At 56.2% G+C, this 14,544-nt stretch overlaps 1 protein-coding gene across 1 annotated transcript in view; it reads right to left on the reverse strand.

Annotated features, from left to right (window-relative positions):
- Positions 1 to 2,911: 2,911 nt before the first annotated feature.
- LOC142909683 (TPR and ankyrin repeat-containing protein 1-like) overlaps positions 2,912 to 14,544 on the reverse strand; it is a 33,324-nt gene continuing 21,691 nt past the window's right edge. The window contains exons 15-21 of the mRNA XM_076059818.1: positions 14,280 to 14,383; positions 13,092 to 13,221; positions 12,138 to 12,205; positions 9,225 to 11,070; positions 6,678 to 7,821; positions 4,381 to 4,470; positions 2,912 to 3,953 (exon numbers count right to left, since the gene is read on the reverse strand). Of these exons, the coding sequence (XP_075915933.1) occupies positions 3,820 to 3,953; positions 4,381 to 4,470; positions 6,678 to 7,821; positions 9,225 to 11,070; positions 12,138 to 12,205; positions 13,092 to 13,221; positions 14,280 to 14,383 (3,516 nt within the window). The 3' untranslated portion in view covers positions 2,912 to 3,819. The remainder of the gene's footprint in view (positions 3,954 to 4,380; positions 4,471 to 6,677; positions 7,822 to 9,224; positions 11,071 to 12,137; positions 12,206 to 13,091; positions 13,222 to 14,279; positions 14,384 to 14,544) is intronic.

The following is a 14,544-nucleotide window of genomic DNA, read 5'->3' on the forward strand; positions in this document are numbered from 1 at the left end:
GGAGCATGATGGTGTCGCTGTAGAGAGTGGAGCGTGAGGGTGTCGCTGTAGAGAGTGGAGCGTGATGGTGTCACTGTAGAGAGTGGAGCGTGATGGTGTCGCTGTAGAGAGTGGAGCGTGATGGTGTCACTGTAGAGAGTGGAGCGTGATGGTGTCGCTGTAGAGAGTGGAGCGTGATGGTGTCGCTGTAGAGAGTGGAGCGTGATGGTGTCGCTGTAGAGAGTGGAGCGTGGTGGTGTCGCTGTAGAGAGTGGAGCGTGAGGGTGTCACTGTAGAGAGTGGAGCGTGATGGTGTCACTGTAGAGAGTGGAGCGTGATGGTGTCACTGTAGAGAGTGGAGCGTGATGGTGTCGCTGTAGAGAGTGGAGCGTGATGGTGTCACTGTAGAGAGTGGAGCGTGATGGTGTCACTGTAGAGAGTGGAGCGTGATGGTGTCACTGTAGAGAGTGGAGCGTGATGGTGTCGCCATGGAGGAGAGTGGAGCGTGATGGTGTCGCTGTAGAGAGTGGAGCGTGAGGGTGTCACTGTAGAGAGTGGAGCGTGATGGTGTCGCCGTGGAGGAGAGTGGAGCGCTCGTTGATCCCTGCACCGCGACACGCAGGAGATGCACTGTGCACGTTTTTCTCCGTTAGCCTGAATAACAAAAGCCAAACGCATTGGTCCGTACCAACCGTGGCCTTGAAATGCAAAATGTTATAAAGAACAGCTTTAAATTGGCATAGGAACTAGTTGCCTGTTGGTAAATATTAAGGTAACAGACAAACCCTTCAAAACGTACTAACACAAACTAATTTGTATTCAAATGTGAAATGTTGCAGGCACGTGGAATCCACGCACATTGCCTGGTCCGGAAGATGGTGTGTGTGTGTGTTGCGCTGGGGATGGTGTGTGTGTGTAGCTGGGGATAGTGAATGTGTGTAGATCTGGGGATGGTGTGTGTGTGTGTGTGTAGCAGGGGATAGTGAATGTGTGTAGATCTGGGGATGGTGTGTGTGTGTGTGTGTAGCAGGGGATAGTGAATGTGTGTAGATCTGGGGATGGTGTGTGTGTGTAGCTGGGGTTAGTGAATGTGTGTAGATCTGGGGATGGTGTGTGTGTGTGTGTAGCTGGGGATAGTGAATGTGTGTAGATCTGGGGATGGTGTGTGTGTGTGTGTGTAGCTGTGGATAGTGAATGTGTGTAGATCTGGGGATGGTGTTTGTGTGTGTGTAGCTGGGGCTAGTGAATGTGTGTAAATCTGGGGATGGTGTGTGTGTGTGTAGCTGGGGTTAGTGAATGTGTGTAGATCTGGGGATGGTGCGTGTGTGTAGCTGGGATTAGTGAATGTGTGTAGATCTGGGGATGGTGTGTGTGCGTGTGTAGCTGGGGTTAGTGAATGTGTGTAGATCTGGGGATGGTGTGTGTGTGTAGCAGGGGTTAGTGAATGTGTGTAGATCTGGGGATGGTGTGTGTGTGTGTAGCTGGGGATAGTGAATGTGTGTAGATCTGGGGATGGTGTTTGTGTGTGTGTAGCTGGGGCTAGTGAATGTGTGTAAATCTGGGGATGGTGTGTGTGTGTAGCTGGGGTTAGTGAATGTGTGTAGATCTGGGGATGGTGTGTGTGTGTAGCTGGGATTAGTGAATGTGTGTAGATCTGGGGATGGTGTGTGTGTGTGTGTAGCTGGGGTTAGTGAATGTGTGCAGATCTGGGGATGGTGTGTGTGTGTAGCAGGGGTTAGTGAATGTGTGTAGATCTGGGGATGGTGTGTGTGTGTGTGTAGCTGGGGTTAGTGAATGTGTGTAGATCTGGGGATGGTGTGTGTGTGTAGCAGGGGTTAGTGAATGTGTGTAGATCTGGGGATGGTGTGTGTGTGTGTGTAGCTGGGGTTAGTGAATGTGTGTAGATCTGGGGATGGTGTGTGTGTGTGTGTAGCTGGGGCTAGTGAATGTGTGTAAATCTGTGGGTGGTGTGTGTGTGTGTGTAGCTGGGGTTAGTGAATGTGTGTAGATCTGGGGATGGTGTGTGTGTGTGTAGCTGGGGATAGTGAATGTGTGTAGATCTGGGGATGGTGTGTGTGTGTAGCTGGGGTTAGTGAATGTGTGTAGATCTGGGAATGGTGTGTGTGTGTAGCTGGGGTTAGTGAATGTGTGTAGATCTGGGGATGGTGTGTGTGTGTAGCTGGGGTTAGTGAATGTGTGTAGATCTGGGGATGGTGTGTGTGTGTGTGTAGCAGGAGTTAGTGAATGTGTGTAGATCTGGGGATGGTGTGTGTGTGTGTAGCAGGGGTTAGTGAATGTGTGTAGATCTGGGGATGGTGTGTGTGTGTAGCTGGGGCTAGTGAATGTGTGTAGATCTGGGGATGGTGTGTGTGTGTAGATGGGGCTAGTGAATGTGTGTAGATCTGGGGGTGGTGTGTGTGTGTGTGTGTAGCTGGGGTTAGTGAATGTGTGTAGATCTGGTGGTGTGTGTGTGTGTGTGTAGCAGGGGCGGAGTCCCCGTTCAAAGCCTGAGTGCCGGAGCTTGGGGATAGTGAATGTGTGTAGATCTGGGGATGGTGTGTGTGTAGCTGGGGTTAGTGAATGTGTGTAGATCTGGGAATGGTGTGTGTGTGTAGCTGGGGTTAGTGAATGTGTGTAGATCTGGTGGTGTGTGTGTGTGTAGCTGGGGTTAGTGAATGTGTGTAGATCTGGTGGTGTGTGTGTGTAGCAGGGGTTAGTGAATGTGTGTAGATCTGGTGGTGTGTGTGTAGCTGGGGCTAGTGAATGTGTGTAGATCTGGTGGTGTGTGTGTGTAGCTGGGGTTAGTGAATGTGTGTAGATCTGGGGATGGTGTGTGTGTGTAGCTGGGGTTAGTGAATGTGTGTAGATCTGGGGATGCTGTGTGTGTGTAGCAGGGGTTAGTGAATGTGTGTAGATCTGGTGGTGTGTGTGTAGCAGGGGTTAGTGAATGTGTGTAGATATGGTGGTGTGTGTGTGTGTGTGTAGCTGGGGCTAGTGAATGTGTGTAGATCTGGTGGTGTGTGTGTGTGTGTAGCTGGGGCTAGTGAATGTGTGTAGATCTGGGGATGGTGTGTGTGTGTGTGTAGCTGGGGCTAGTGAATGTGTGTAGATCTGTGGGTGGTGTGTGTGTGTGTGTAGCTGGGGTTAGTGAATGTGTGTAGATCTGGGGATGGTGTGTGTGTGTGTGTGTAGCTGGGGATAGTGAATGTGTGTAGATCTGGGGATGGTGTGTGTGTGTAGCTGGGGTTAGTGAATGTGTGTAGATCTGGGGATGGTGTGTGTGTGTAGCTGGGGTTAGTGAATGTGTGTAGATCTGGGGATGGTGTGTGTGTGTGTGTAGCAGGAGTTAGTGAATGTGTGTAGATCTGGGGATGGTGTGTGTGTGTGTGTAGCAGGGGTTAGTGAATGTGTGTAGATCTGGTGGTGTGTGTGTAGCAGGGGTTAGTGAATGTGTGTAGATCTGGTGGTGTGTGTGTGTGTAGCTGGGGCTAGTGAATGTGTGTAGATCTGGTGGTGTGTGTGTGTGTGTAGCTGGGGCTAGTGAATGTGTGTAGATCTGGGGATGGTGTGTGTGTGTGTAGCAGGGGTTAGTGAATGTGTGTAGATCTGGTGGTGTGTGTGTAGCAGGGGTTAGTGAATGTGTGTAGATCTGGTGGTGTGTGTGTGTGTGTAGCTGGGGCTAGTGAATGTGTGTAGATCTGGTGGTGTGTGTGTGTGTAGCTGGGGCTAGTGAATGTGTGTAGATCTGGTGGTGTGTGTGTGTGTGTATAGCTGGGGTTAGTGAATGTGTGTAGATCTGGTGGTGTGTGTGTGTGTGTGTAGCAGGGGCGGAGTCCCCGTTCAAAGCCCGAGTGCCGGAGCCGGGACTCCTCGGCGTCGCCGCGGCCCCGGCCTGCGCTCCGTCTTGTGCAGCGGGTCGAGCTCCTTGAAGGTCGCCGCCCCCTCTGGCTCTCCTTCATCCTCATGCACCTCGTCTGATGAACACCACCAGGGCCCGGTCAACCGCCCGCAACGGGCAAAACCACAGAGCGCGTCCCGCCAACAACGCAGGGCCCGCCGATCGACGCGCCGCCGAGCACGGGGGGCCCCGCTCCTCCACCGGCCGCCTCCGCCGCGCACTCAAAATCCGACGCGGACGCCCCCGCGGGGCGGCCGAACACGAGACGGCGGAGCGAGGAATGTGGACTCAATGGGTCGTACACGGTCGCGCGTTGGCCATCTTTGTCCACGAGGGGTACGGGTGAAAGGAGAAACCCCCCCCCGTACGGCAAAACTGGTTCACGCGAGCTCACTTGGCCGACTCCAGCAGCAGACAGAGAGAGAGAGAGTTGACCGCCGTGAGCTCGTCACTCCGACCGGATGATTAAAGAAACGACCTCGGGGTAAAATCGAGCGACAAACCTGCGTCGGCCGCTCCGCGGGCCACGATCGACTCCAGCTCCGTGGTGCACCTGTCCAAATGCTCCACCGCCGATCGCAGCTTCTCGCCAACTGCACGGTGAAATTCCCGACACGCACGCCAACACGCAAACACGCCCAGGCGGGGGATCATCAGGGATGCTCGTGGAATCGTCCTCCGCGGAGCCTGGAAGCCCGGAACGCCGTTTTCCCATCGCGACAAACCACCAATGCACCGGAACGAGACGAATTATTTGGCGATGCTGCGCAGAGCACAGCCTAACAAAGAAAAACCTCGCGTTAGTCACGGCCTCAAAACGTATCTACGTAACGCGACGTTTCAGGCAACGGCCCTCCTTCACAGCGCTGAGAAAGCGCCGGTAGAGGTCGTGTTAACAATTGCACGTCACCCTGCTGCGCACCGTGGCAAACCGGCCGTGTGGCTCAGTGTTGGAGAGAGGGGGGGGAGGCTCGCGATGGCTGCGAGTTCAAATCCTGGTTGGCGTTTCCTCTCCTCTCCCCGCGTGAACCGCCACCTCAAGGTGCTTGCGCCGACCTCTAAGGCCTCATCATCGCAAGCCTCCTCCGCGGAGGCAGAGCCGCGCGCGATGCCCCGCTCGGTCAATCCGAGGCCTCTAAGGTTGCGTTCGCATAAGCGGAGGGGATTGCCGAGAGGCGTCAGGGTCGGGATATAACCCGCGACCTCCTGTATGCCGGGCGAGGTAGTTCACATCTCCTAGCCACCGAGGCGCCCCATCACGAGGCACCGTGACCGGGTCTGAGTGGCATCGCGGGTTTGGTGTTGCCCTGATGCGGTACTGGAGACCCGGCACCAAGGAGTCCGTGATCCGATGTGAAGATGCGGTGCTCTCACCGTCTTCGGATTAACGACCACACGGATTAATTTGCTCTGTAAGGTTCCATCTGCCACAAGATGGGACCGCAAATCGCATTTATGTTTAGGGAGTTAATCAAGTAAACGGTGTTCAAAGTAATCTCTTTAAAAAGGAGTTAGGAGCCTTCACTCTGACAGGATACAGTTTTGATTACAAAGCGACGCTTCTCCAAGATCCATCATCAGCGGATGCGATTAATTAATAAACCGCATCCGCACAGAGCGGGGGCAGAAGCAGATACCTGATGCAGAAATGGAATATTAAAAACTCTCCTGGATGCGACTGTGGACATGTAACGACGCAATTCCCGATCATCCAACAAATACGCAGAAGACATCGTTACAGCGATACACCCGGTGTTCCTGACGCGATTGTCCGGCTTGACCCCCCATGCACGTCAAATTGTGCACGTTGCTCTGCATCCATATCGGCAGCCGTACGAATGGAAAATAAAAGATCGCCGTGATCAATCCACCGCCGAGTGAAGGCCTCCCGGGGCCACTGCCACCGCCCGCGCAATCCCGCGGTGCAACAATCTCGATCTCGTCGCTCCGGTGGACGCGACCTCTCTCTCTCTCTCGGACGCAATGTCCCTTCGCCGCTTGCTCCGTTATCGGCGTCGACCATCGGGTAACCGTCGTTCCTCCCGGTCCGTTGACGACGCGTCCTGCCCAAGCCCCCCCAAGCTCGCTTCTCCTAGCAGCAGCACTTTGGATGTCTTTTGCTGGTGTTTTTTTAATACTTTGCCCAAGCTTTGATAAATACGAATACAAATTATCACTTTTGATTTAAAGCTTTTGTGATTGCAGGAATTCATATTCTTGGTTCTTTCGGTAAAGTCACCACGTAGAAGGGAAACAATAAAATAATAAAAATATATAAAAAAATTCTCACGACGTTTCGACTGCAACACAAGCAATCATCATCAGGTGTGAAAACCACAGCAAGAACATTTGAAAAAAAAAATTATTGCTGTGGTTTTCACACCTGATGATGATTGCTTCTTGTGTTGCAGTCGAAACGTCGGGAGAATTTTTTTTAAAAATATTTTTATTGTTTCCCTTCTATGTGGTGACTTTACCGAAAGAACCAATAATACAAATGATCACTAATTTATATTTAGTGAATTGCTTAACCATCTTCTCAGTGTTGCACTCCTATCGGTTTTTATTGCATTGATTGCTGTTGTAACTGGCTGACCCAGCCCCCCCCCCCCCATTCTGGACATCCGCGGGAAAGAGCTCCACAGCTCACCGGATTCCTCCTTGCAGTCTAAATTAAGATTCCGATCGGACGCGGCGAGCAGGAAACCGAGGAGGACATCTTGGTAAAACAAATCAAGGCGAGCGGATATTTAAACCCCCGATAGCCGTGCACGCGACGAGGAGGAGCAGCGACCCTTACCATCCCAAAGCACGCCGGTGCGCTGCTCGCGCTCCAGCAGCTCCACGCGCTTCATCGCCTCCCTCAGCTCCTCCCGACGCATCTCCAACCGCGCGCCGGCGCGCCCCTGGCGGCGCGGCCCTTCCGACCGCCGGAGCCCCGCCGCCGCCTTCCGCGTCGCCGGATCTACCAGGCGACGGAACTCGACGACGTAGGCGTGATACCGCTCCGTCCCGGACGCGTGGCCCCGGGACCCGTAGTGGCCGCTCGCCGAGACGCCGGACGCGCCGCCGGCGGCGGCGTCGGCGTTGGCGTCCCGCTCCTCGGCGAAGCTCACGCCGCACACGCCGCAGCGCCCCTGGGTCAGCCGCGCGGGTCTGAGGACCGTCTGTCCCGTGGCTTCCTCCCTCAGCCCGGCGCTCAGGGCCACGGCAAACTGCAGGGCCCGCCGTGCCGCTCTCCACCTGCGCCGAGCCTTCAGCCGCGTCCGCTCCTCCGTTTCCCGCCGCGCGGCCAGATGACGCAGCAAGAGCAGCTCGCTCCGCTCCTCGTCCTCGTCCTCCTCCTCCTCCTCCTCCCCCCTCTCCTCGCCGCCGTCGCCGTTCGGGAACCGCCCCGGGCTCGAAGCGGAAATCCCCGGCTCCCCCGGGTCGCGCTCAAATCGCTCGGGGAATCGGGAGGCCGACGACCCGCGGTGGAGAAAGAAGCCGCGCCTCCGCGAGCTCCACACGCAGTCGTAGAGACGATCGCCATCCCTCTGCCGCAGAAGCGCGTCCAGGGCAGCCGCCACGTCGCCGGGTCCTTTGGCCGCGTCGGCCGCTTCCAGGCAGCGCAGGAGACGCGGCGGCAGCCTGTCCCGCCTCTCGGGCGGGAGGCCCTCGCCGGCGTTCCTGACGGCCGCGCGGATGCGGGACTGGAGCTTCGCCCTCCTCAGGATGTGGACGTTAACGAGCATGACCAGGCACAGCACGACCAGGCGCTCCGCTGCCCCCGACTCCACGCAGGGGTCATCGCCGCAGGCGTCGAGCAGGAACTCGTTGCGCTCGCCGCACACCATGAGGGCCAAGTGGTCGACGTGCCTCAGCACTCTGTCGTGGCCGGAAGGTTGCTGCTGGCCTCTGCCGAACTCATTAATAGCCTCGAAGACGTCACGGTGATGTTTCGCCTGAAGGGGGGAACGATGAAACAATCTTGATTTTAAGCTTTCGTGGCTGCAGGAATCCACACTCCTTGATTCTTTCGGTAAAAGCCCACGTGGTAGGTAGAAAATAAGACGAAATAAAACGAATCGCGACAACAGGTGGGACAACCACAGCAAGAAAGAATTGCTGAAGTGGGCGAGAGGTCTTCCGTGACAAGAGGTCATATAGGTAAGAGAGGGGGGAGGAGAGAGAAGCGCTAGGGGAAGAGAGGACCTGAGACCGGGGGGGAAGTGGGCAGGGCTGGGAGTGGGAGGCTGGGGAAGCTGGAGATGCGGATATGAAGGCAACAACCATGAAGCAGTTAAGTTTTTTACCTGGTTAATAACATCCTTCCAATGATTGCTCAATTTGTATCCAAACCTTAACTGCTTTATGGTTGTTGCCTTCATATCCGCATCTCCAGCTTCGCCAGCCTCCCACTCCCAACCCCGCCCACTCACCCCCCCCTCTCTCTCCCCCCTTACTCCTCCCCCCTCTCTTACCTATATAACCTCTTGTCACGGCAGGCCTCTCGCCCACTTCAGCAATTATTTCTTGCTGTGGTTGTCCCACCTGCTGACGGACGCCTGTTGTTGTTGCGCACGAAACGTCGTGATTTAATTTATTTTATTTTCTAACCACCACGTGGACTTTACCGAAAGAGCCACAGAGTGACAATTAAACGGCGTGAGAGAGCGAGCGTCCGGAGCATCGCGCTCACGTGCTCCGTCAGCGTGTGTCACGTTGCGAGAGCCGTACGATGATACAATCGCACCAAAACGCGTCGCCAACTCTGCGCCTGAGTTGCCGTGGCCAATCTCCTCGTTGAGTTTTGGGCTCGGAGGCGGTTGCTGAATTTGGTTGTTGCGGATTGTCCGTCAGCTTACCGGTGAGCCGCAACTTTAAAAGTTTGCGTGCCGCGCCCGACGTTCAATTTGTTTGGCCGTGTGCGGCGGGTGCGGTGTTTCTAATGACACGCAGTTGGCCAGATCAACAATCGATTACGATTCAATACACGCCAAGACTCCGTCCACACACACACACATACACACACACACATACACACACACACGTACACACACGTACACACATACACACACACGCGCCTATCTGCTTGGTGCCGGCTGTTATAGCCACATCGTGGGCGCTTAAACTTTTCGATCAACGGGGACGGTTTTCTCACGATCAAATTCCGTTCGTGTCGGATCATTCTCAGCAGGAGAGAGCCACCGCAACCCCCGCGTTACAGAGAGACGGACGGACGGACGGCCGGACAGAGTTGACGCATGACTAACTTTCACTCTCCGTTGGAAAAGCCTCACGGAAAAACGTCCGGGAGGTAAATATCCGCGAGGCGCCCCCCCCGGTCCGCGCGTGGCGCACCCACCCGCGGGTTGGGCGGATGCATCCAGCTCCACAGGTTCAGCGTGGCGAGGTAGCCCTGCGGCAGGCAGACCGTGTTCACGTCGGGGCGCGCGCTCGCGTGGACCGCGCAGACCAGCACCAACTGCAGCTCCGCCATCGCCGCCGCGTTGGCCACGCTGGGCGCGAGGCCGCCGCCGCCGCCGCGACGCTGCCGCCGCGTCCCGATCAGCTTGCGGAAGCGGCAGAAGGCGTGGATCGAGCCCAGCACGTCTCCCCGCGCGAACGCCTTCTCCGCCGATTCCGCGAAGAGGTTGAAAAAGCTGGCGTAGCGTCCATTGGGCAGGACGAGCATGCCGGTGGCGCCGCCCGGCCCCGACCTCTTCCGCTCGACGCGCCGGCGAAACGCTTCTTCTTCTTCTTCTTCGGCGCGCAGGAGCCTGCCGGGCTCCGTCGGAGAATTGACGGCGCGCGCCGCGCGGTACGCCTCGAGCCAAAGGTCGGTCGATTCCCTCCGGCTCTCCTCGCCGCGGGAGGCGACTTCCCGCGCCACGAGCTCGCGCATCGCGGAGCCGACGTGAGGGTTGCTCCGTATCGGCGCCAGGATGTCCCCGCAGGACGCCGGGCTCTCCGACAGCCCTCGCGGGTGGAAACGGCTGGGGAACAGCAGGGCGAGGAGGTCCTCGCAGTCAGCCAGCTCTGGCTTGGGAAGGAGCGCCTCCACAAATTTTGCCGCTTCGGGGCTCCGGGACTCCAGTTGCGGGATCGCTTCCAGGAGAATTCCGGACAGCGTCACCAGGTGAACTTTGCTCGCCACCAACTTTTTCAATTCCGCCCCGCCGGCCGCGCCGCCGTGCGCGCCGCGGCAATCTCGGAGCGGGCACGCCCCTCCCGTCGGGTGGCGCCCGCAGACCCCCGGCGTCTGGCGCGCGCGGGACTCCGCCGCCCGGGCGAGGCGCTCGCAGCGACCCAGCAGGTGCCGCGCGAGGACGCGGTCCGCCTCGGGCGTGGGCACGCGCGGCGGCTCTCCGTCGCCGTGCCTCGGGCCGCCGGGCACGTCGAGGAACCTGGAGCCCTCCTGCGTCAACACCCTGCAGGACCCCTCGCTCCGGCTCAAGCCGTAAAACTCGCAGCTCTGCGCCAGCCACTGCTCCCGATGAGCCGCGGCCTCCCCTGATCTCGCGCCGCCGCCGAGGAAGCTCGCCACGAGCCGCAGCAGGGGCTGCAGCACCTCGAGTATGATGGGGACGACGTGCGGCGACCCCCCGCCCTCGACGTCCAGCAAAGCCGCGGTCGCTTCGGCAGCGCCCACGACCACGTCGGCCTCGAGGAAGAGCGTGATTGCTTCACGCAGGAGGTCTTCGTCGCTTTCCAACTTCCCAAGCATGTAGCAGGCTTCGGCCTTCCCGCTCACAAAGTTGTTATTCTCGCACGTTTCCCTCACGCTCTGGAGTTCTGCTTTTATTTCGCGCAAAGCTTCCTCCTCCTCCGCCTCGTCTCGTCGGCTGGCGCGTGCCCGCAACGCCCGCAACGCGGCACGGGCCTTCGCCAGGAGGCACTCGCCAGCGAATTGGCTCCCGGGCCTGGCGAGCCGCAACGCGTCGGTAATCATCCCGTGTTCTCGAAGCATCTTCCCGGCTTCTTCGACCCTGCCCCTCTGCTCGAGGAGGGCGACGGCCTGGGCCAAAAAGTCGTTCATCCTGAGGAAGGCGAGCTGCTCCTCGAAGGCGACGCGGGACAGCGAGCTCATCATCGCGCCCTCGTCGCCCCGCTCCACGTGACGCCTGGCGGCCACGAAGCGGAGCTCGCGCCACTTCCACGGGAAGTCCACGGGGGCGAGGCCTCCGTCGGGGCTCTGCTCGGCCTCACACCTGGGCGCACCGCACCGTGGCACGGGGGGGGGGGGGGTCCAGAGTGACGGTGGCACCACGCCGTTCAACACTTTTAAACGTATGGCCGATCACGTTTTGATTCCATACAGCCCCTTCGCTAAGGTGCCCAATGGAGAATTGGCAATGATACATACAAGTGTTTTTTTGGGTTAGGTCACTTAATTATAAACGTGTCCACGTTAAGCCGGCCACCACCTGACACAGCCAATTGGTAATGTTTGGCACGTGAACAGAACGTGGAAATTGGTTACTAGTACAGCACACCGGTGTGTTGGGAGAGTAAATCCAAAACAACATTCATTACAATTCGTCATCAGGCGACAGCCAGATTTATGGAAAAATCCTGCTGTTTCGCCTGATGATGCTAGTTGTAATTAATGGCGAAACGTCACTTGGATTGTAAATGTGGATTTACTCTCCAACACACCACCGGTGTGCTGTACTAGTAACGAATTGGCGTGTTCTGTTTAACGACACATTTATATTTACGCGATTTAACCCCAAAAAACCCCTGTATTATGAACGATATTGGTCGTGAAAGCCTACGTGTTGGAAATCGAACGGTGCGATGAGTAGCCCGTGAATATGATGAGTGCAATAAACGATGATGAAAGTGACAATCAGTAGTTGATGATGAATGAGTGTGATGAATGGGTAGGGAAGTTGGGAAGAGAGATCGTGTAAAAGATGGGGAATGGATGGGGAAGGGGAGTTGAGGGTAAGCAAGGGGATATTCGTGAGTTTTTAGAGAAGAGTGAAAAATAACGACGCTGATTGTTTGGCGATAATGCGCAAACCGTGGTTTCTCAATCATCCAGCTGTAAAAACACGCCAAACAATCTCTCAGAAACTTCACGAACTGTCTAACCGTTACAACAACTGATGCAGCGCCAAAATCGAAGCGTACCAGATTGCGCAGCGACACAAGAAGGACGACGACGACGGTGGGTTGTCGTACGACTTTAACATGCGAAGAGGGCAACCTGGTTGAGCGGATGAAAGTCGCGCGATTGAAATGCAACCCGGGGCACGGGCGGAGTACAAACCGTTCAATGAGCCTCGCGGCCTCGTCGTAGCACGAGCTCTTCATGTACCACCCGACTGCCTCTCGCACCTACTCGCACACCACGTGCAGCACGCGAGGTCAACACGAGGTCAACACGAGGTCAACGCCGGGTCAACACGAGGCAGTCCGACAGCGCTGCTGCTGCTGCTGCTGTCCTCGCATCGCGACGTCATCGTGCGGTCACTGGGCGACCCATCGGCTCGCTAACACTTGAGAACCCGCATTATTCACAGGTGGCTGCAGCCCGGATTCGAATCCGGTTCTTCTCAGGGGTGGCCATCGCAGCGTTTGGGAACTCTTTGAGCCACCCGGCCACTTGGCCCCTAGCCCTGTATCATTAACGAGGCTCCAGCTCGTGCCAGGCAGCTCGGGATAGGCAACACTCGGTGAGCACGTGACACAAAGCCACGCCGTCCTTCAGGACGTGCCTCCTGCGTCGCTTGGCAATTGTCGCGATATCAATAATGGGGCAGGATCCAATGTCGTGGCTTATAATAACGGGCGACGTACTTAAGATGATGAATAACTTTTGATTTAAAGCTTTCATGACTGCAGGGATTCATATTCTTGGTTCTTTCGGTAAAGTCACCACGTAGAAGGGAAAAAATAAAATAGTAAAAATATAAAACAATAAAATTCTCACGACGTTTCGACTGCAACACAAGCAATCATCATCAGGTGTGAAAACCACAGCAATAATTTTTTTCAAAATTTTCTTGCTGTGGTTTTCACACCTGATGACGATTGCTTGCGTTGCAGTCGAAACGTCGTGAGAATTTTATTGTTTTATATTTTTATCATTTTATTGTTTCCCTTCTACGTGGTGACTTTACCAAAAGAACCAAGAATATGATGAATAACGTTTACAGGCGTGGGATGAAAGATGGTAAGGGGGGGGGGGGGGGTGGTGGTGGTGATGATGCCGGAGGCTCACCTTGCCGAGACGCTCGCACAGCCTGCCGCAGAGGGGGTAGCTCTTTGCGTTCTGCAGGCACTTGAGCGCCATGTGGGGCAGGCCACACTCGAGGTACGTTTTGGCCAGGGCAAGGTAGTCCTGGGCCTTGCTGCTCGCAACACGCGGGCAGCAGCAACAGCAGCAGAGGGGGAGCGTCGTTGCATACCGAGAAGCGGCGACGTTCTGTGGTGCTCAAGCCTGGCTCGGTATCCTTTAAAGCAGACGTGGGAAAAGTACGGCCCCCGGGCCCTATACGGCCCGTTGGGCTTTTTAATCTGGCCCGCCGAACTTGTCCAAATATTATTATTAAATTAAATTTTACCTTTCTCCTGTAATGCCCCCAGTTTCCCCATTAGATGGCGCACTTTGACCGGGAGTGTGGTGTATAGGCCCTATGTTCGTGCAATTTGTTAAACTGCCTTGCAAATAAATGCTTTGCTACCTGTTAAAGGCCAAATCCTTTCACGTAATGATTTTTAACACGTAATTTTTATTCAGTTCACACAGACACTCCATCCATCTGTTCCTGGCCCGGCCCCTCTGTCAAATTTTAGAAACCATCGTGGCCCGCGAGTCAAAAAATTTGCCCACGCCCTGCTTTAAAGTCATGGGCAGTGACAAAGGCTCGTGAGTTAGAGTTACAGTGTTAATGTGCGTCCCATTGTTTAAACAAAACTAAATATCATCGCCGGCTGTGTTCTATCAACCGTTAAATGAAGGCCTCCCCGAGCCGCCGCCATTCCTCATTGTCTAACAATTCAGCAATTAAATCAGCTTCTAGCACAAAAAGCCGGTAATCGTGGCTCCGTCTCCCACGGCGGTCGCCCTTCACCGGCGTTGCGTTCTACCCGGGACAATTTACTCTTTTCCGGTCAACTTGACGTCTCTGATTTCTGTCTCTTCTCTGATCCATGCGTTTTACCTTTTAGTCTCTCAGTGTAATTCCCCCACCCCCCACCCCCATGCACCTCTGCACACTTCTTTGCGCCTTTCGTAACAAAAAACATTTGGAGGATTGGGAAGCGTGGAACCGACTCGCGGGTGGCACGGAACCGGCTTCCCCGGGCGCTCTTCCCCCCCAGGCGCCGCCGACGCCGGCTTCCTCGCTACCGAGCGCCGACCCCCCGCCTGGCCCTCCGCGAGGGAGCGGCGCAGGTGCGGCCGTACCCGGGGCTCCATCCGCTGCTCTGCGTGCGCAGCGCCGCGTCGTGAGCCAGCGCCAGCTTCTCCTTCGCCGCAACCCCACCCTTGCGGTAGCACTTGGCTGCCACCTGGACACAAAGACAAAAATCTGTCGGGGCGAGCGCTGGTTGCGAGCGCGCTACGAAGCTCCGGCACGGCGCACGAGAGGCCGGTTGCCATCGCGCCGCCGTTTCCTTATCCTGGAGGAAACTTCCTTGCGTGGAAGCAAGCGCTTCTGTTTGTTTGCCTG

Source organism: Petromyzon marinus, unplaced genomic scaffold, assembly GCF_048934315.1.
Source record: "Petromyzon marinus isolate PM22_M1 ecotype Great Lakes invasive population unplaced genomic scaffold, UKy_Petmar_22M1.pri1.0 PM_G_Scaffold_131, whole genome shotgun sequence".
NCBI classification, from domain to species: domain Eukaryota; kingdom Metazoa; phylum Chordata; class Hyperoartia; order Petromyzontiformes; family Petromyzontidae; genus Petromyzon; species Petromyzon marinus.